General features: G+C 46.3%; 1 protein-coding gene across 1 annotated transcript; it reads left to right on the top strand.

Annotated features, from left to right (window-relative positions):
- Positions 1-1805: 1805 nt before the first annotated feature.
- Positions 1806-3995, top strand: LOC120845996. The gene has a single exon (XM_040217568.2). The coding sequence runs from the start codon at positions 1806-1808 to the stop codon at positions 3993-3995; it is 2190 nt and encodes a 729-aa protein (XP_040073502.2).
- Positions 3996-22340: the final 18345 nt, after the last annotated feature.

Raw genomic sequence — 22340 nt, 5'->3', positions numbered from 1 at the left:
CAAATTGACACAATCGACTGCATACATGTAGACGCTACTAAAAAAGTAAGAAATTACGCTTACTGTTACCCATTGTAAATTGTAACTAATTACAGGTACAGTTACATAAAAGTAAGTGACCTTTACTTTAGCGGCGTTACTTTCAACCTTAATGTCCTAGGATAAGTAACAAAACACAAGCGTTATGAAAGCTTTTATTGTTACCGCCACTTACACTTTTGTAACCTTGAGCAACATCTGGCTCTCAGAAGTCTGGTCGGACATCTTGTTTCGTTTTTCTGCGAAGATGTCGTCCGCCCAAAACAAGAATGGTCTATGGATGTAGATAGAAAATACCATGGTGAGCTCTCACGGTATCTGACCCTTCATGGGCAGCCATAAGAAACCTTAAAGCATGCTATAGCAGCCTACAGAGTAACCTCTGTCTTCAAAGCTATAGACTGCCGACCATTTAGGTTCCTATAGCCGGCTATAGACTATTATGTGCCTAGGAAGCTATAGACTCACGACTATTCAATTTCATTTGGCGAGATATAGAAAAATGTATGTCCCTAATGCTATAGATTCGCGACTATTCAATGTGCTTTAGCCGCAATAGAGTGCTGCATGTCCCTATATTTATAGGCTCGTGACCGCTGAATTTTGGTTAGCTGGCTCAAAGGTGTGTTATGCCACCGAAGCTATAGACCTCCGACTTTTCAATCTGCTTTAGCCGGTTATAGAGGGATGTAGGTCTCTCCAGCTATAAACTCGTGACCATTCAAGTTTCTTTATCCACCTGAATGGTGTTTTACCTCACCAAAGCTATGGTCCTCCGATCTTTCCTAGCATACCTAACATGTGCGCAAATGAACTTCGCGCTGGCGCGTACAAAAACTCGAGTGTTTCGGGTGAACATTGGTGACAATCCAGCACGCACTTTCAGTCTCTTAGTTTTAGCGTCATATTGGAAACTGCGGCATTCTCTTAACTATTAATTCTGCTCTCACAGTGTTAGCGTGAGTGCTAGTATGTTACCTTTATCTCTTTTACTTTTTCTTTACCGAGGCAGACCGCCTTGGTTAACCTCTCTGTTTTCTCCTCCTGCCCTTACCTTCTCCTTCTTCTTCCGATCTTTCAATGTCTTTCAGCCGGCTGTAGAGGGATGTATGTATCTCAAGCTATAGTCTCGCGACCATTCAATTTTGTTTAGCTGGCTCAGCGGTGTTTTAACTTTTATGTTACTTAGGCTATAGACCCGAGACCTCCTTCTTAGCAATGCAGAGGTAAAAAAAATGGAAGAGAGTCATTTATGCGCTCACTCGGGGAGAGAAGTGTCTTTAGCCAGCTTCATGGTACGTCTCCGGTGCTTTAGACCCGCGATCAAAAATTAAAGACGTTTACAATTCTTTGTAATACCGAATTAGAGCGCAGCTGTCGAAAAGGAAGAGGGGAGGCTATAAAATATCTTGCAAGATATCAAGGATTACAACTAGAAGAAGACGACGACGGTGCAAAAGAAGAGAGCGAGAAGAAAAGAAGAAATACCGGATTGACGTTTTTTTTTTTTTTTTGACTTGATTTCTGTTACCATTACTCGGCCGATATTAAAAAAGGTCTCAATGGCAACGGCTCCTTGGCTTCCTCGCCGAAACATGGTGCCGTGACCAGGATCTCTGCTTCGCCAACGAAGAAACGTGGACAGAAGAAGTCGGCGAAGGAGCGGCTGACGAGGACCTGGACAGAACAGGAGGAACAGCCAAGGAACAGCAGGCGGGGACCGGACACCAGTGCTCAGCAGTCGTAAGACCTTTGAACATTTGACAATGAGCAGGGACGTCGTAACCAGAAAGAGAAAGGCTCTAAGGACGCAAATAACTCACCTAATAACGGACGCCGACAAAAAAATTGAAGAAAATGCTGACAAGAACGATCTTTTGCTATCGGCTAATCTGATTAAAGGAGTCGCAGAAACGCTCAGAGAGACGAACACTCAAATGGAACAATTTCTGACGGCCGAAAGCGCGGATGCAGAATATGAGAGGGTGATCGAATACGATCTCAAGGTAGTAACTGCAATCTCCAAGTTAGAAGTCAGTATTCGAACCACAACGCAGGGTATGCAGAGAGGAGAACATGGTGGCCAAGTTCCCGCGTTAAGAGAAACCGCACCGCGTGAGATGAATGAACTGGTGAAGCTGCCAAAGCTCGAACTCGTGAAGTTCGATGGAAACAAATTGATGTGGCAACGATTCTGGCCTCAGTTCGAAACGTCAATTCATTTAAAACCGGGGATGTCAAACGAACATAAGTTCAATTACCTTATGACGGTGCTTACGGGAAAAGCCCCCTTGGCCATTGAGGGGCTGCAGTTTTCGGAAAGAAACTATGAACAGGCGATAAAACTATTAAAAGACAACTTTGGGAGTGAAGACAACTTGATCGAGGCACATATGAATGCTCTCATCAACCTGGATCAAGTGAAATCCTGCAGAGATCATAATGGTCTAGCTCAGCTGTACCAGAAGATACAGGTGCACACAAGTGGGCTTGAATCAATGGGGGTACTTATCGGGTCATATGCTGCAATGCTGTTTCCAATATTGAAGAAAGCAGTACCAACAGACATGCTAGTAGACTTCAAAGTGAAGGAACAATCAAGATCACGTGATCCAGTAGCGTCCACGTCACAACAAGCGGACGAGACCTCAGGAAGAACAAATGAGGAAATGTTGAAGAGTCTAATTGACTACATTAAACATCAAGTGAGATGCAGGGAAGAGGTGACAGAAGAAGAAACGAGAAATAGTAACGCGACAGCGCCATCCCCACCTGCAAAGTATTCTGCATGGGCGTCAACGTTCCAGAGCACAGCAGCGCGTAAATGCTTCTTCTGTGATCAAATTGGTCACTACGCTGAAGACTGCACGAAAACGCAATCATATGAGGACAGGAAGTCAAAACTCCGAGTCGACAGAAGGTGTTTTCGCTGTACAAGACCAAACCACACAGCTAGGTTCTGCCAAGCCAAGATAACCTGCAAGGCCTGCAAGCAAAGGCATGCAACATCAATGTGCCACCGTAACGAGCGGGGTGAAGGAATCAACCAAAGCACATCCACTCAACGCATAACAGTAAACACACCTGATCAAAGCGCACACGCAAATAGTGCAACATTGTACCGCGATCAAGAGGCGTCTACGGAGAGGGCATGCAATTTTTATGCCTCACAACAGATCTGCCGTAGCAGCACGTGCGTGTTACTACAAACAGCGGTCGCTTGGACAGAAGGAAGATTAGCATCAGATTATTGTCGAGTGATGCTGGATAGCGGAAGCGAGCGGTCGTTTATAACCGCAAGCTTGTCCAAGAAATTGGGATGCAAAGTTCTCAGAAAAGAAAGACTCATTATTGGATCATTTGAGGGAAAAGAGGTGGAGCGAATACTCAATGTAGTGGAGGTGAAGCTGAAAAAAGAGCCAGTGACAAAAAAATTTTGGATAGAGGCCTTAGAGGTGGAAGTCATCTCAAGAGAGACGCTGCCAAGGCCAGACATCAATATTCAAAGGAACCTGAAAAGGATGAACATACCACTAGCAGACGACCCAGAAAAAGTAATCAGTAACGAAGCTACGAGAATTCTGATTGGTTCGGATCATTACTGGGAGATGTGTACTGGACGAATTAAGAAGCTAGACAAAAGAATCACTGCTATGGAAACAGTGCTAGGATGGACAATTCAAGAACCGATGACAGTTCATTCAGAATTCACGACTTCTTCCACAGTCATGGTCTTGAACGTAACTGCAACAGTCGAGGAGGTCAACGACGCCTTGAAACAATTTTGGGAACTGGAAGCAGCAGGCATCAAAGATAGTCCAATAGAAAACGGCCACGACGAAGACATACTCGGCAAGTTTGAAGATACAGTAACTTTCCAGGAGGGCAGGTACCACGTCCGACTGTTATGGAAGGCAACAGTCAGCTTAGATGACAACAGAGGACTTGCTTTATAAAGGCTGAACCAACTGACCAGAAGGCTACAGAAGAATCCGGAACTACTTGAGAAGTATCACAGAGCGATACGAGAATATTTAAACGCCGGCGTTGCAGAAAAGGTGAAAGATGAGGACACGAACGGGCGACTACGCTACTACATGCCACATCAGGCCGTAATACGAGATGACAAGGCCACCACGAAAATCCGCATAGTATTCGATGCATCATCGAGCGGTTCGCCCAGATCTTCGTTAAACGACAATCTGGAAGTTGGCGTAAACTTAAACAAAGATATTGTGGCTTTACTGATTAACTTCCGACATCATCGTATCGCAATGGTGGCGGACGTGGAAAAGGCCTTTTTGCAGATTGGCATACACGAGGAAGACAGAGATTCGCTCCGCTTGTACTGGTGGAAAGAAAAGCCGAGCCTTTCGGAACAGCACCCTAAAATGGAAGTATGGAGGATGAAGAGAGTGACGTTTGGCACTGCACCAAGCACCTTTCTCCTCGCGGCGACTCTTCGATATCACATGAAAACGGTGGAGGACGAGTTGCCCAATTAAAGAAGAATATTTATGTCGACGACGCGTTACTTGGAGCAGACACTGCAGAGGAGGCTACAGAGACGTACCGTGAAACCCGATGTATCTTCGCTAGAGCGAAAATGAACTTGCGAAAATGGGTGTCGAATAATCAGGAGGTGCAAAATGAATTTGCGCATGACGATGAGGGCAACACGGAGGTGGCCAAAGCCGAAGAGAACAGAGTATTGGGCCTAATATGGAACAATACATCGGACGAGCTCAGTTTTCCAGTCGAAAAGTGGATGGTTAGGCTCAAGGGAGCAACTCTTACCAAACGGCAAGTGCTGCAAATAACAGCAAGACTGTTTGATCCCTTGGGAATGCTCACACCATTTTCAGTGAGAGCTAAGAGAGAATTTCAAGAACTTTGGAAGAAAGGCATCACATGGGACGATCCACTGGCAGAGAAGGAAACCTGGGAATGGACGACATGGATAAATGAGCTGGAGGACCTAAAGCAGGTCAGCGTACACCGATGTTATGACGCTAATCAACGACAATCGGTGCAGAAAGCTGACCTACATATCTTTTCAGATGCAAGTCCATTTGCGTACGGCGCAGCGGCGTATATAGTTACCACCTACGAAGATGGAAACAAGGAAGCGCAACTGCTTCTAGCAAAAGGTCGAATTGCTCTGCTAAAAGCAATTTCACTAGCACGGTTAGAACTTTTAGCCGCTACCATGGCAGCAAGGCTGAATGAGTATGTCACTAAAAATTTAGTTCGGAAGATCAGCCAATCTTGCTTTTGGACAGATTCCACTATTGTGCTACACTGGATCAAAGAAAGTAAAAGAAGGGAATCGTTTGTCGAAAACAGGTTGAAGGAAATAATTCAGAGATCAGAACCAGAAGCGTAGAACTACGTACGAAGTGCAGAAAATCCTGCCGATCTCCTAACGAGAGGAGTAAAGGCTTGCCAACTTGTGACCTCACGTTTATGGTGGAAAGGACCAGAATGGCTAGTCGAGAGCCAAACACGACCACCATATGAGTATAAAAAAAGAGAAGAAGGAAGTGAACCAGTGAAGACAGAACTGTGCGTGGTAAACCTAACAGTCACCAATATAATCGACACTCGAAGGCTCAGCTCGTACGTAAGGCTCTTGAGAGTGACAGCTTGGGTGTTCAGGTGCATAAAAAGGACAAGAGGAAGCAATACTACGGGCCCTATAACAGCTGAAGAACTGGAGGAAGCTGAGCGCTATCTCATCAAACAAGAGCAAAATATATCACTCCTAAACCAGGAAGTCGCAACGAAGGTGAGAGGAGGAAAAGATGCAGAGCTGCTACATGGAGCGAAAGTCTTCAGGAGTAAAGATGGGGTGCTCAGGCTAGAAGGTCGTCTTCAGGAGAGCCAGCTCGGTTTTAAAGAACGACATCCAGCGATATTGCCGAAGAACAGTCACTTCACAGAGATTCTGGTGCGGCGTGTGCACCATCTCACCTTGCACGGAGGAGTAAGAGACACGCTGGCGCGCCTGAGGACGAAGTTCTGGGTGTTGCAAGGACGACAGTTAATCAAAAAGATTTTTAAGCAAATGCATTGAGTGCAAAAAGTACAACACCAGACCGCTCGATCAAGAGATGGCTACCTTACCAGCAGACAGAGTCACGCAAAGCCCTCCATTCAGTGTTGTGGGTATAGACTTCACTGGACCACTTTACGCAAAATCGTCCGGAGGAGTAACAAAGATGTACATCGCAATATTCACTTGCGCGGTAACCAGAGCGGTACACCTGGAAGTTGTGCCCAGCATATCGACAAGCAGCTTCATGCAAGCGTTTAGAAGATTTGTTGCACGAAGAGGAGTGTGCTCTGTGGTGTACAGCGATAACGCTAAAACATTCAAGAGAGCGGACAAGGATATCACTGAGGCATAGGCGTGCGCACAGGGGGGGCAGGGGGGGCGGCCGCCCCCTCTAATCATCTAGGGGCGGGGGGGGGGGGGGGGGGGGGGGGGGGACGCAAAGTTGGCCCGACTCGAGGCGCGACGGCGCCGGCGGTATAGGCCTCCTGCGCTGAAGCTTTGAACAAACTATAGCGCCCTCATTTTGGGCAGTACAAGCTCACCTGATTGAGCATAGCCCTACTTATGGCACGTTGGTCGAGCTTTTTCAACTCTATGTGGTGCTAAAGAGCGAAAAAAACAACTTTGGACGCCACAAATCGGTCAAACTCAACGTTGCAAGAGAATCGAAAGTGCCAAATTCATGACATCACCGCTAGGGCACGCGTCTCTTACCTCTGGGTGGTGACGTCACAACACCTGTGTCGCGACGCTTTAATTTTTCTTTCTTTTTGATGTCTACCTTGGAACGCGTGAAACGGCATCTCCTGGCTCACGCTCTCAGCGTCTTAGCTTTGACGGGGTTCGAATTTTTGTTCTGTCTTTGCATTTTCATCGTGATCTCGCGCTCCGCACCAGAGCAGGCACGCTTCTGCATGCGTGACAGTTTGAGACGCTAAAATTTGTACTACCCAAAACAAGTACTAACAAGTCTTATTCGCAGCACCCTCTGGGCAGCGCAGGAGGCCCATGGTTTCTTTTTGGACGGCATAAAACACCGACGCTAAAATTCTCTCTCTCTCGTGCGCGCAACGAAAAAAACAACCAAAAAAACACGCCGCGACGCAGTCAGTCATCGAACAGTTCGCGACAAAATCGCGTAGAATTTTGCTTTAGACTTTTCACGATTGGCGAAAAGTACTATATCTCCCACGTGCTACACATTTTAAGTATTCTGGTCATAAAATATTTTTACCACCATATAACATATCCATTAGTTTGTATAATGTTTGTTGAGCATGACATAATGCGCGCGTGTTATCTTGTTGTTTCTATTACATGTTTCTATCAAGCGTCAGAAAGTAAGATTATCAACTGTACATTTGGATGCTCAGAAGAAAAAAAATGGCATGTCATAGCGTTTATCTTCAATAATTACTAAATATTGTAACTTGCTGTTTCGCGTATTTTTAATCTGCGGTATATTCTCGTGCTTTTAAGCTTTGCTATTACGTAGTGTATTGGGTGGCGTTTTTCGTCCTCTGGATGAACGTTGCAGACGCCATATGACCGCTTTCGCCATGTGTAGGTGCACCCATGCGTTTGCCCTGTATGTATACTATATTTTCCATACAAGCAGAGTCACGTTGGGGCAATATTTTTAAATATTCTGTGCTGTTCAAGATGGCATATGTGTCGTCTCTTTCTCTGGTTTAGAAAGAATAAAACATTTTTGTATGCGCGTTGTGTCAATGACGCCTCAGCTGCGCAGGGACTGCCTTTCTTTGCGGACGTTTCACAAGAAAGTGAAACCTACTGCTTAATAATATATTGTATATGTAACAATTCAATATTGTTGAAATCAACGTTTCATAACCATATCTCGTCTCAGCACTACAATATGAGCGTAAGGACATCAGTGGGAGTGCGTTGATAGAAAGCGGGGGGAGGGAGGGGCCGGGGCGGCGGGGGCGCTCTGGGGAAACCTCGCCCCCCCCCCCCCCCCCCCCCCCCAATGAAAAATCCTGCGCACGCCTATGCACTGAGGTGATAAAAGTAATACAGGGCCCCCAGATTAAAGATTTTATAGCGACACACCAGATCAAGTGGAAATACATTGCCGAGCAAGCACCGTGGTGGGGTGGATTCTACGAGCGGATGATAAGGAGCACGAAGGCGTCAATGAGGAAGGTGATTGGACGGAAGTTGCTCAGCAGTGAGGAATTGCTCACACTCACCGCTGAAGTAGAGGGTGCAATGAACAACCGCCCACTGACATACACATACAACGAAGCTGAGGAACCGATCGCAATCACACCTGCTGATATAGTTGGCGGAAAACAGCGCCTCCCCAGTTCTGGCACAAATTGGAGCGCTGATATTGGAGAGGCCTGGAGAGCCAAACAAAGCTTATCGAAAGACTGGTGGCGCAGATGGCATCAGGAGTACCTGAAGGAAATAAGAGGCGCTCTTCTGAAAATGGACGTTAGGGGCAGCCAGATAAAAGAGGAACAGTTGGTTTTGATAGGAGACAAGAAGCATCGAGCGTTCTGGAAAATGTGGAAGGTTGAAAAAACGTACCCCGGTCGAGACGGGCTTGTGCGCACATGCCTTCTCCGAGGACCAGGAAACAAGATTCTGAGAAGGCCGATTCAACTCCTGTACCCACTTGAGGATTGCCTTCATTAAACGATATCTGAAAGGGAGGGGGAAGATATAAAATATCTTGCAAGATATCAAGGATTACAACTAGAAGAAGACGACGACAGTGCAAAAGAAGAGAGCTAGAAGAAAAAAAGAGGTACCGGATCGACGGTATTTTTTTTTTTTTGGACTTGATTTCTGTTACCATCACTCGGCCGATATTAAAAACGGTCTCAATGGCAACGGCTCCTTGGCTTCCTCGCCGAAACAGAGGCTATAGAGGGGAGGGTATGCCCCTCCTCTCCCTCCGTACCCTGCTCTCCTCCTCATCTGCTCCCCTCCTACTTAGCGGGAAATTTTCGCTAAATTTTCCGCTAAATATAGCGGGGAAAGTGAATTGGTGTTAAAGTCACGTGACGTTGATTTCCCCGTTAAATTTAGCGGGGAAAGTTTTTAGCTAAATTTAGCAGAAAAAGTTTCCTCTAAATTTCACGTGACGTCACATTCATTCACGTGACGTCACGCTGGTAAAATTTCCCCGCTAAATTTAGCGAGAAAATTTTCCAGCAAAATTTATCAGAAAAAATTTTCCCGCTAAATTTAGTGAAAAAAATTTCCGCCAAATTTAGCGGGACAATTTTACCCTCCTGACGTCATAATGGCAAAACTCCCATAATGCAACGCGCGCTACGCCGGTGGCGACGGCGACGCCGCTCAACCAGGGAATGGGCGCCTAAGGGCTACACTCTAAAAAGCGTCCTTATGCTACCTATAGACCTATTTCAGTTTTGCCGGCTGCTCTCTCCTCGGATTGCCTTACCCCAGTGTTGACGTCATCGTAATCTTCTGCTTTTTAGCTATAATTACCGTTTTCAATATCTTCCATTGTATTTTTATTGTTTGTAACTCTATGCATTTTGTAGCGTTCATGTCTTCTACTCTGTCCGTCTCGCTGCCACCCTTCTTAACCGTCAATGTGAATTTCTCTCTGCGTGCTGTATTTTTCATATTTCATGTTCTAGTGTATAATTCGTTGTTCTCAACGCGAGTGCCAACGAACAAAAAGCCACTGCTTACGCCACTACCGAGTTCTACTCTTTTTCACGACAACATATCGCGCTATAAACTCGTCCATGGGGTTCGAATGAAGTTTCGAGAGGGCTGTTTAGAATGTCAGTGCACATGTCATCAGTGTAGGCAGGGCAACGACGTAGCAATCGCGACGCGAGAGCGACCGTTCCTCAATCTGGCCGGCCGCGCTCACTCAGGCTGAGAGGTTTGAACTCTGAAGCGCCATTAGCTTGCTCAAGATGCAAGACGCAACTTTGCTTCGCGATCCTTTGTCCTTTGAACGGCTGCGAAGCCCTTCCAGCGCCCGGCGTACCCTCCGCAGCGTCTACAACAACTAGATGCAAGACGCTGCGCAGGCTTACCCTCCGCAGCGTCTCCGCACCGTCATTTCTTCAGAGGACTCGAACAACAATTATTTCTTTTATCGCTGCTCCGAAATCTCCGCAAACCGTGATCGAGCTCGTCTCAGAATGTCGGAAATATGAGCAACTGGACAACATGCGAATTTTAATGCGAGCGAAGCCATTAACTGTTCCATGGAGCGGAGCCGGCAGCGTCTGTAACTGCGAAAAACGGCACCTAAATTGGCTGCGACGCGTCATACCAGACGTTTTGTCGCCGGCGCGGCCTTTGAGGTGAAAGCGGACGCGCCTCGGAAAGTCAAAGAAAAGCACAGCGCCGCAGATGCCTTGTCACGGAAAACGTCGGGTGCGCTCAAGGTCAATGCGGACGAGCTTAAGAAATAAAACACAAAGGAAAGCACACCAACGCAATGTCTCGTCACGGAAGCCGTCGTGAAGCAGGCAAGTTTCGCCGCGCCTGCTCGGCGGGGGAAAGCGATGTCACCGCCACAGTGCCGTGTGCCAAACGGAGACGTGGCGCGCTGATTTAGAAAATGTGCCGCGTGTAGGAATGCTTTCGCATTCCTACATGTAAGCAGTCCTAAGTGTATCTGCCGAATTTTTTTTTTTTTTTATAGGAAGGAAACATTTTGATTTTGGGAGTTTGCATATTATTGTTTGCACCGAGAGTTCGCTTCTTTGTATCAGTGCGCTGCCCCCTTCGCCGTGGGCAAGCAAGCTGACCAGTTACAAACTGTGGACAACCCAACCACAAAAAAAAAATGAATTTAGGTTATAGGTACCGTAAAGAAACGTTTCAGCATCTGAAGAACGCCAGGCCTCGCGTTTTTTATGTGTAGCTGACAATATTTCCGGTTAAATTTTCCATAAAAAAATATAAGTAGATTTTTAAGAGGCCCTTCGAACTTCTCTTTGAAGTGTCTAATGGGTCATACCCCGACACCACCCTTTCAACCAAGATGCGCACCATCATTCGAAAAAAGCTGCGATTTTGTTTTGGGTGACATTAGCGTGGACCACCACCACCTTCGCAACCCTTCGGTGATCGCCTTGACATCAAGTCCACGATTCGGGACGCGCTGCGTGCTGTTCTAGAGCCTCTGGCGAATGCTCCTTCCGTCTACAGACCCGCCGCAGCCCCGCTACGCCGCTGTGCGCATAGCTGCAGTGTCTACCTCCATCCGCCTCATCATCCTGGCAATCACGTCAAACACGTCACCGATCGGACATCTGGAAAACTGACGACAACCAACCAGTATATTTATATTGCAACACGCCCGGTCACGTTCTGCGGTACTGCCGACGCCGCATCGCCGACACTAGCCAGCTAGCCCCTAACAACCAGTACAGCAATAACTCCGGAGGCCGCCGCTCTTCCTATGACCACCTCCGTAATAATAACTCCTCTTTCCGGCCCTTCCCCGCATCTCGCGCATCCCATACAGACGACATCAACGCCGGACACGATCTTCATGACCGCCGCTCGCCCAGCCCCGTCGCGCCAGCTCAGACCTACCATGGTCGTTCACCGTCAGCGTATGCTGCTCGTCGACGCTCGGTTTTGCCCTTCAATGACCCTATTTCTTTCACCTCCCACCAGTTAAGCTAAATATCGCAGTCTGCATCGACAATGGAGGTCAGGCTCCACTTCCACAATTTATGGAGAATTCCCCGTTTCTAGGACCGACGAACATAACTGTAGAAATAGAACGACAGAACTTTCACTGTTTGGTGGACACTGGCGTGGCATAATCCTGCATTTCTGAACGAGTTCAAAGGCGGTTGCGCAAAGTCCTCTTTGGGGGGGGGGGGGGGGGGGGGGGGGGGGAGGGGAGGGGAGGGGAGGGGAGGGGAGGGGAGGGAGGAAGGGAGGGGAGGGGGGGGGGAGGGCGCTTGTTGCGCATAAGAACTTGCGAACTGGTGCAGCCGCTCGGATATTGTACATCAGTGCAGGTGGGTTAGAACCGATATGTGGTAATGTTCATCGTGATCTCGACCTGCGTCGCAAACGTCATTCTTAGATCGGATTTTTTTTACCTTCAACCGCCGCTTTTACTGAGTGCACCACTCGTGAAATTCACCGTAATACTTCAGACCCCCTCAGTCTCCATTTTGATCCGCCACTCGCTGTTTTTCACACAGATGATGATTTACTCCTAGCACTACAATCGGCCATCACTGCCACACTGGTCATGATAACCCCAGTTCAAAGATCTTCATGCCTCATTGAACCTATTCATACCTAATTTAAAAAAAAAAATAATGGTCTTTCCCTTTCATCTTACAGCAATTACAGACGGCAGATGTCGTATCTGGTTAACAAACGACGCAGCCCCAGATCCTTGCCCGAGGCAGTCGCGTCGCCACTCTTCGGGTGCATATTGAAGGCGACTTTGCTGCACTTTCCCCCTCTACCCCAATACCAAACCATTTACTGAAAAAATTCCCGCAGGGCAGTAGAGAGGATGATGGCTTCCACACGCGTCGAAGCCGAACGTCACCAGATGCGCTTCCTTATAGCTTTATACAGAGATGTTTTCGATTTCTGGGGCCACTTGTTAACCCATAACACTCTTGTCGAGCATCACATTGATACCGGCGAGTCCCCTCCAGTCCGAAGCAGACCATACCGAATATCTACTCCTGAACGTAGAGCGATTCAAGATTACATCACCGACATCTTAGAAAAAGGTGTGACCGAGCCTTCATCTAGTCTCTAATCCTCCCCGACGGTGCTTGTCAAAAAGAAAGACGGCACCTGACGCTTCCGTGGACTATCGCCGCCTCAACAAAGTGACACAAAAAGACGTCTACCCATTGCCCCAAATAGATGATACCCTGGACATGCTACAAGGATCGTCCTACTTTTTCATCCATGGACCTTCGAAGCGGGAACTGGCAAGTTGCTCTTGCGTCTGCTGACAGGCCTAAAACGGCGTTTATAACACCTGATGGCCTTTACATCTTCAACATCATGCCGTTCGGCCTCTGCAACGCGCCTGCGACATTTAAGCGCATGATGGACGCTCTCCTCCGTGGCCTTACCTGGAACATTTGCCTTTGTTACTTCGACGATATTGTTGTCTACTCTTCTAAGTTTGGGGAACACTTATCTCGGCTTCGTGAAGTCCTTGACCGCATGCGTACCGCTGGCCTGCTATTAAACTTCAGGAAATCTATTTTCAACGCACAGAAAATTAAAGTCCTAGGCCACTTGGTCACCGGAACTATACGACTAGACCCAGACAAACTGCGGGCGGTGTCGCAATTCCCTGCTCCACAAAACATCAAGCGCGTACGGACATTTCTTGGATTTAGGCACCTATTTCTGAAAATTTATTTCGAGATTTTTTTTTAAATTTTGCTGAGCCTCTCAATCACCTGTAACGGAATGGCATCTCATTCACACGGAGTCCAAAACAACAAACCTCCTTTGAACGCCTCAAGACGGCCTTAACCTCGGTTCCCGTTCTTGGCCACTTCGGCGAACACCGAGATGTGAACTTACATCAGTAGCCATGAAATAAGAGTTTAACTCGCCCAAGCTCACAAAGGCCAGCAGCGTCTCACTGCATACGCCAACCAAAGCTGAACGCAACTTTTTCATCACCGACAAAGAATGCTTAGCCGTCGTATGGGGTGTATCCAAGTTTCGCCCCTTAACTATATGGGTCCCCATTCCGTATTGTAGCTGACCACCACGCCCTTTGTTGGTTGGCTAGTGTGAAAGACTCCTCGGGACGTCTCGGCTGCGGATCCTTAAAGCTCCAGGACTACCTGTTCACGGTACTCTACAAATCAGAGTAGCGGCACGTCGACGCCGATAGTTTATCTCGATGTACCCCTTCTAAACGACGCGCGCCATCCTCCTCACGCAGAAGGGCCAGATAACACAGCAACGCTGGACAACATCAATATGGCTTCAGTGCAACTCTCTGACGATTCCCTGCAACCACTGATTTATTGTTTGCAAGGCCAACCAACATCTTGCACTCAACGCACCAAACGATGCGCCCGTCTATTCAGTTTTCGTAAGCACGTCCTTTATAGGAAAAACTACGAGCCCCAAGGACGACCATGGATCATTGGGGTTCCGTGACACCTGCAAAAATAATATTAACATCAAATGAAGACAACCGCACAACCGGACACCTTGGAGTTTCTAAAATTTAGTTCAGAATCCCTGAAAAACATTTCTGGACCGGCATGCGCCGTACTATTAATTAATATGTGCGCGCACGCCATTTATGTCAAGCGAAGAAACGATACACTACTGCGCCACCTGGACCCCTCCGGCCACGTTCTCCACCGAGCTATCATTTCAGCGCATAGGATTCGACTTCCTTGACTCATTCCCCCAGTCATACGAGAATAGTCGATGAATAATTGTAGCTGGGTGATTTCAGACAAGATCGACCAAAGGGTGGCTGGTCGACATTTTTAAATCAACTGATGTTTTTATATGACATTGTCTAGTGTCTGGTATAAACGAATCCACACTTAGTTTTGACCAGAAAAAAAATTTGGAGACAAGAAAAATCGTAAGGCAGGGAGAGGTGGACAGTTGCAATAACGCGCACTGATGGAGGGGGCAAGTTTGAAAGTGAATAATTAAAACAATAAAGTTAGGAGAATTTTAAAACTTTTTACAAACAAACTATGGGTACAACTTGCTTGTAATATAAAGTAAAAATATTTATTAAAAATTTATTTAGTTTTCTAAAAATTGCCAAATATGCCTGCTCGAACGACAAATGGCAAACTTTGGAAATCTGTATCTCATGAAATAATTTAATCATTATTACATAACTTGCAGACATTATTTTACTAATATATGGCTATTATTGAAAAAATAAATAAGGTATCTGAGTGACACAATAGTTAAAATATATTTAGGCAAACATGGGAAAAAAATCAAACAAAGAAAAATTCCAATGCGAATAAAAAAAAAACACCACCTTCGATTTTTTTTAAATTTGGGTACCCTGTTATACTCTATTTCGGCATTCATTTCTATTAAAAACATGTTGCATCATTGCACTGTGAAAGAAGAAACAACTCCCCAAAGTAGGGTCCTTTTTCAAAGCCTACACTTAGCAGTGTCCTATACAAGAAGTGACTCTGAGTTCCAGTTTCATGAAACTTGCACAAATCTTTTATATACATTTAATCAGATGAGGTCATTGATAAAAAGAGCGATCGGTGACACAGTAAAAGGAAGGAGAAACTATATACAGCATTTTACATAAGCGTACAAAGTGGTATCATATTAGAGACTAATGATTTGAGAAAAGATGATGCAGTGTGAAGTTGTACCTTCCGGTATATTTTACATCTAGAGTAAAATAAATAACTTTACTTCCACACACAAAATCAAAGATATAATAGTAAGATATTTAGGTTGGCTGTGTATTTACGATTACAAACAATTTCAGGTGACGGATGCCATAGTGCCTAACTGGAGCAGCTTCGATGCTCTCGGTGTATGAATGAATCGTGGCAAGCCGATATATTTTATCCTGCTCGAGGATAACATTTTGGGATTTTTTTTATAGTGATGAGATAAAAATTATTAGTAACCACCAACAAAAACAGTAGGTTAAATACCCCGTGAAGAAAAATGTGATAAATAAGATGTCCCTGCATTCAAAATGAGCAGTCCTTGGGAAATCAAATTCGGCACTTTACGCTAAGGGTTTCCTCGCTGTACCCATTTAATAAAGTTGCTTCCAAGCAGATCCGACTGTCCGTGCTACATATACGTCACAGGTCCCTTCTGTTGATGACTTGCTGAGCCGCCACGCGTGCCAAGACTGAATGCCAGGGAAGGCGCGCACCGTCAGCCACTCTTCTTTTTTTTTGTTCACGATACCGAACAACCTCATTTTCGTCCAGATATACAAGATGCACGCCTTTCAGTTTCTTTGATAGAACGCTCACCATTGTCCTGGCCGTCTGAATAGCGCTTACTGAACGTTCTCTCAGGTTGTTCAGCGTGGCCTGGTGCTTCACGAGTCTGCCAACTCCGTCACATGCATTTTTCCCATGTCCAGATGCAGAAAATAACCACTGGGCTTGTGGGCAATCGTCCTTTGCAAATTGGTGAAGCTGGTAGCGATTCTTGAAATGACTGGCGGCGCCGTCACTTACGTACGTCACGTACGAGTATACCGCAACGTTGTCTTCAACCCACTCCTTCACTTTTTCTAGAGCCAAGCAAGCGTGAGCGGCGTCGTGACACAGGTCCTCACTGATGATGGCAAAGCTGTTTGTAGATTTTCTTGTCGTCACTACACATGTAAATATCGAAACTTGTTTTTTTTTTTCCAGTGATATGCTTGCACTTCGTCAGGAAGCACGATGGTCCAGTTTTCAGCAAAGTCAAAATGAAAGACAATGCTCCCGCGTTGCATGCACTGTTTTTCATCGTAGATCGCTTTACCTTGCGTTTGCCGGATATGGTTGTGAAGTACCCAACTTCCAACCGTCACTTGGATGACTTTTAGGAAAGTCTCAGGTTCCAAAGTTTTTTTCACAAGGTCGCCGGACTCCCATGTTGCAAGCACAATCTCTTCATCCTCCGGGATATCAAGTTCCTGGAGTGTAAGAAACTGGCCTTTTGGGCAGTGATCACAGTCTCCTTGAAGGCACAGTTCTGTTGCTGGGTCGCACAGAAATGCCGAGTTCATTTCACCAGTGTTGAATGTTGAGCCTGTAACGTTCTCTAGAGCGGCAATACAAAGATAATAATTGGCGCAGCGCACACAAACGCACACTTCCTGGTGTGGAATACATTGGACCCATCTAGGGCGCAACGAATAAAATTTCGTTAGCCCAACGCCGGAATCGGGATGCTTGTCTTTGTATATACGGAAGGCCTCTCGTATTGAGCGTGTCATGAAGCGCTTTGGCACGAACGTTTTCTCTCCGTTGAGGATGACAGAGATGACGTCCTTCTGGTTGGGACTTTGGCGCGAACATTGTAGCTCGTCTTTCGTGAAGTACTCTAGGGCAGCAGACAGGTTCTCAAAGCTCACCTTGCACCTCGTGTAAGGATCCGGCTCATACCACACGCCATGCTTTTCCTTGAGTTTTCGGGATTTACTGATGAGGTACATTGAGGCCTGTGGAATCATCTTTTGAACCTCATTCTTCGTCAGTGTTGACGGCAGGAGTGTAAGCAGTTGACAACGTTCCCGGAGAGAGGTGGCGGTTTCAAAGGCCTGCCGAAAGTTGTCCACCCACTCAGTGCATGTGGAGCATGTTGGTTCGGACGACCCCGATGGTGCGTCCCTGTCGTACGCAATACGTAGCCTTGAGCGTATATTCTTGACAGCAACCTGCTCCAGTTCTGTCTGCTTTCTCTTGACATAGGCAGGCCTGTCCCGACTTCTTACGACGCTTGGTTGTCTCAGCGGCGACACATCTGTAGGTAGTATGCTGCGATTTAGATCTTCAATTGCTTCTTCAGCTGGCACAAATATGTCAGGGCACTGCTCTGAGCTTCGCATCGAGATCTCCTTAGTGATGTGCATGAAGCAATGGTAGCACAGGTAGTCCGTCGCACTCACTTTGGTGGAACAGTCAGGCGGAAGAATTTGCTTCAACGAGTTTAGGTCCAACTCGCCAACACTTCGAAAATTCCGCTGCTTTGGTATAGTCTTTTTGTGTTTGCAAAAGTAATCTGCACAAAACACTCGTTCGGAGCTCCAGGACGTCTTCATAATGTATACATAAATAATAGAAATTAAACCCCAACTGATGGCATATAATTGCCAAGTGAAAGAACTACTGGGTGCACAAGTGACAAGTCCGAGGCTGAGGAGCTCACTCACTGCAAACGTACATTTGAAAAGAGAGGTCACAACTGAGGCTGTCGGCAAAGCTTGATCCACGTCAAAGGAAGAAAGAGGGAAAGTCTCCAGACAAAAAATTGTGGTCAGCGGCCTTCGAAAAAAACTTTCCGGAATCGCACTGTCGTCCCTCCACGCGCTGATATGAAAGCACCCGAGCTTCTACCACGTGGTTCATGACACAGCCTGAGCCATGTCGGCGACCGGTTCGCGAGGGGTTGGCGGTGGGGTTACGTTGATGGTCACTCGGATTAGCCCTTGCTGTACTGAGCTACCGCCTGCAGTGCCTTATCGCCGGCTGGTGTCAACAACGAGAACACACACACCCTGTCTACACCAAAACTACAAGCGTTCACCGCACACGCGTCGCCGCCGCTTTTAAGCTTTTGTGAAATTGCTTTCTTTTGCCCCGGAGAACCGCCTTATCTTAACTACGCGCCTGAAATCCTTCCAGGCGCGCGTACACAATATCAAGCGTTTCGAGAAATGCCCGTGGAGTAGAACTATGGGAAAATTCGGAGCCCGCGATGTCGATATCGTCGCCGTTGTGTTAGTACGCCGTCGCGTACTGCAGTCCCCCGTTGGGGAAGGGGGGGGGGGGGGCGGTCTTACTACGATAACATGACGAAAGCGTTTACACTCTATGTATTTACGCGAGGCTCGAGTATTTGGGGATAATGCTGCCGGTTGGTGTGCTCCTTTGTGCCTGATATTATCGCCCGTGACGCCAGCGAGTGAGATGGCGACAGGCATGACTGCTCAGTAAACAGGCGTCGGCGGCCATGTTTTGCTGGTTGAAGCGAACCCCCTTGTCCTTGACAGCGAGCGGGGAAATGCGAAAAAAAGATTATATCGGCCGTTTTGCCAGAACTAGCGACGAGTGTCGTCTGCGGTTTCCGGCAACTATTTTGCCATAATCGTGAGCTTAGCGAGGAAATGATTTTTGCTAGCCACAGAGCACTACCACGCAGAAAGGGAATGCTTGAACATGTTTTTGTTCTGGATATATATCAGGGATATATATGAGAGAGAGAGAGAGAGATGAAGGTAGAGCGGAAGAGGGAATAGCATATAGTGTCGCAGGAGAATAAAGTAAACAAAGTTCCTAGTGGCCGATGGCTGCATGATCTTTTCTCGGATCACTAGTCCGTAATATGATACCTCTTTGTACACAGTAGTTTCTCCTTAATTTAAGTGTGTGAACGATTTCTTTAGTTATCATTGGCCTCATCTGAATAAAAATATATAAAAGATGTGTGTTGGTTTCATGAAACTGGAACTCAGAGTCAGTTCTTGTATAAAACACTGCTAAGTGTAGGCTTTGAAAAAGGACCATACTTTGGGGAGTTGTATCTTCTTTCTCAATAAAATGATGCAACATGTTTTTAATGGAAATTAATGCCGAAATAGAGTATAACAGGTTACCTAAATTTAAAAAAATCGAGGGTGGTGTTTTTTTTTATTCGCATCGGAATTTTTCTTTGTTTGATTTTTTTTCCATGTTTGACTAAATATATCCTAACTATTGTATAACACAGATACCTTAGTTATTTTTTAAATATTAGCTATATATTAGTAGAATAATATCTGCAAATTATATCATAATGATTAAATTATTTCATGAGATACAGACCTCCAAAATTTGCCATTTGTCGTTCGAGCAGGCATGTTTGTCAATTTTTAGAAAAATAAATAAATTTTAAATAAATATAATTACTTTATATTATAAGCAAGCTATACCCATAGTTTGCGCCTAAAACGTATTAGAGTTCTCCTAATGTTATCGCTTTAGTTATTCACTCTCAAACGGGCCCCCTCCAGCAGTGCGCGTTAATGCAACTGTCCACCCCCTCATGCCTTACGATTTTTCCTGTCCCCAAGTATTTTTTCTAGTCAAAACTAAGTTTGGATTCGTTCATACCAGACACTAGACAATAACATATAAAAACATCAGTTGATTTGAAAATGTCGACTAGCCATCCTTTGGTCGATCTTATCTGAAATCACCCAGCTATCGACAACCTAACCCGGTACACCGAAGCACAAGCGCTCCCTGCCGTCAGAGCTCTCCATGCAACCTATATATTTCTTCATTCCGTCCTCCTCCGACATGGCGCCCCCTGATCCATCATCACGGACCACGGTACGTCGTTTTTAGCATGCCTTCTTTGAGAAATCTGCCGCCTTGCAAACACAATTCATCACGTCACCACTGCCTATCATCCACAAACAAATGGCTCGCGGAGTGGTTGAAGCATGGTCTGGCCGGCATCATCTCTATGCATATTACAAATGATCAGAACAACTGGGATTCAACTTTATCATACGTTCTATATGGATATAATACCAGCCGTCGATATGAGCATAACCACCGGCTATTCTCTCTATAACCTCTTGTACGCGCCCGAGCCGTTGTCCACAATCTACACCCTCCTACCATGCATAGACGACTCTTCTCTGGATACTTACACCCAAGTCATCCTCTACCACGCGGAAGAAGTTCGGCAACCTTCTCGCATTCGAACATTAAAATCATAGCAGCAATAAATTATTCGTCACGCCCAGTACCACACTCCGGTTTCCTACATCAATGAAGAGGTTCTTATTTGGGAACCCTCTCGCAAGCCCAGAAAATGGGAATAGTTCCAGAAACAATTCAGAGGCCCCTTTCGCATCCCTCGCCAGCTGTTCCCGACAAACTACAAAGTGACTCCCGTAATTTCGTCCCGGGACAACCGCTCTAGAGGAACGGATGTCGTCATCATCGCCTGACTGAAACCCTACCACCGCCAAGTCCCCTAGCTGCGTGGCCGGCGTTCCGGCCCTTTTTTGACGGGGAGATAGATGTTAGAAAGAAAGAAGTGTGGCTCAGTCAAAAAGGCCCGCGCATCTCGTGTCGTGAAAAGTGCAGCCGTATTAATATTATAAACTTCGTTTACAATATTATTACGGCTACATATATATTGTGCACTTCGTTCACAATATTATTACGGCTGCACTTGTTAATTTTGCCTCACTTCAAGCATATATACGGTGCAGCCTGTTCCCATGGGGAGGGGAAGAGTGGTTCTTTAAAGGGACCATGAAGGTAGTTTCGAAGTTTTATTCGACAATTGAAATGAATGTCAGGCACGTCTCAGATACTGTTGACCAAGTTCTAGCCCGAACAGAAGTTTGGGTGCCGCACCAATCGAGCAAACAGGCGCGGTAATAATAGCGCCGGGAACGATGCCTGAGACCCCACCGAGGCGGCGGCAGAAAGGTGAACTAAAGTGCACCGTCGAAGCGTGACGACAACGGGCTCCTCGTCTGGCGATTGGTTCAAACGATAGACGCGCTCTTGGTTTCGATTTCGGTGGTGAGATGTGATGAAAAAAGTTTATTTGAACGTTGGATAATCTTTTGAAGTTGTAGTTGGGGAATTAATAGGTTTCATACCGTGTATAAAAGCATAATCTGAAGCGATCCCTCCGTTTGTCACTGGTTGAACGCATCCCGCACTGCTACCTCGGGGGGGCGCGTAACAAGCATCAAGCAACCATGGACAAAAAAAAAAAAAAAAAAAGAAAACGAGGTACGAGCGCCGGGGGCGGCGGACTTTTGGTTTTGGTTTCGTGCGTCGTCTCGTGTTCGCTTTGCGAACTGGTGTCTCACCAATCATGCCGCGTTTATGTGCAGTAGTAGGTTGCGCGAAAGGTCGGCTAAAGTGCGGTCGATCGGGCGACGTTAGTTTGCATAAACTGCCGACTGATGCAGCAATGCGCAGCATTTGGTTGCGCGCCGTCGTCTTGAGTAGAGCTGTGGACAGCGGTGTCAGGATTTGTTCGTTGCATTTCCGACCAGAAGACTTTGAGCAGCACCTTCACGTCAGCCGGAGTCTGGGTCCATTTCTTCCAGGTTTTCTTCACAGACCGCCGTCCACTAGAGCGAACCACGGGAACCACACTGAGTGTGCACTAAATCCTACCGATGCCGACAGTGCTCCCTGACGTCACTTCTCTTTCCAGGGGCGAAAAAGGGAAGAAATCTGAATGCTTTGTTTCGGTTTCGCAAATTTATTCGCAGGTACAAAATAAGAGTCACAACGTTCTAGAAAAAATTGTGTGGCATGCCAGGACCCCAATGCTTCGGAAAACACCTTTTCTTAAAAAAAAAAAAAATTCAATTGCCTTCATGGTCCTTTTAAATACCTTGGAAGACGGGCCCTTCACTGCCGTAAGTCGGAACTAAAATTATAAAATTATTGGGAGTGACAACAACTCCGTCAGTGCACGCGTCAATTTACAATATATATCTTTCTTTTTTTCGGGGGATAGGTGGCCGAGTGGGCGAGCG

The sequence above is a fragment of the Ixodes scapularis genome, unplaced genomic scaffold (assembly GCF_016920785.2).
Source record: "Ixodes scapularis isolate PalLabHiFi unplaced genomic scaffold, ASM1692078v2 PGA_scaffold12__126_contigs__length_90152505, whole genome shotgun sequence".
Lineage (NCBI taxonomy): Eukaryota > Metazoa > Arthropoda > Arachnida > Ixodida > Ixodidae > Ixodes > Ixodes scapularis.
Note: the sequence above shows the minus strand (reverse complement) of the source record. Positions and strands in the feature narration are given on the sequence as shown.

Coding starts and splice junctions, on each gene's coding strand:
- LOC120845996 (XM_040217568.2), top strand. CDS start 1,806: ATGAGCAGGGACGTCGTAACCAGAAAGAGAAAGGCTCTAAGGACGCAA.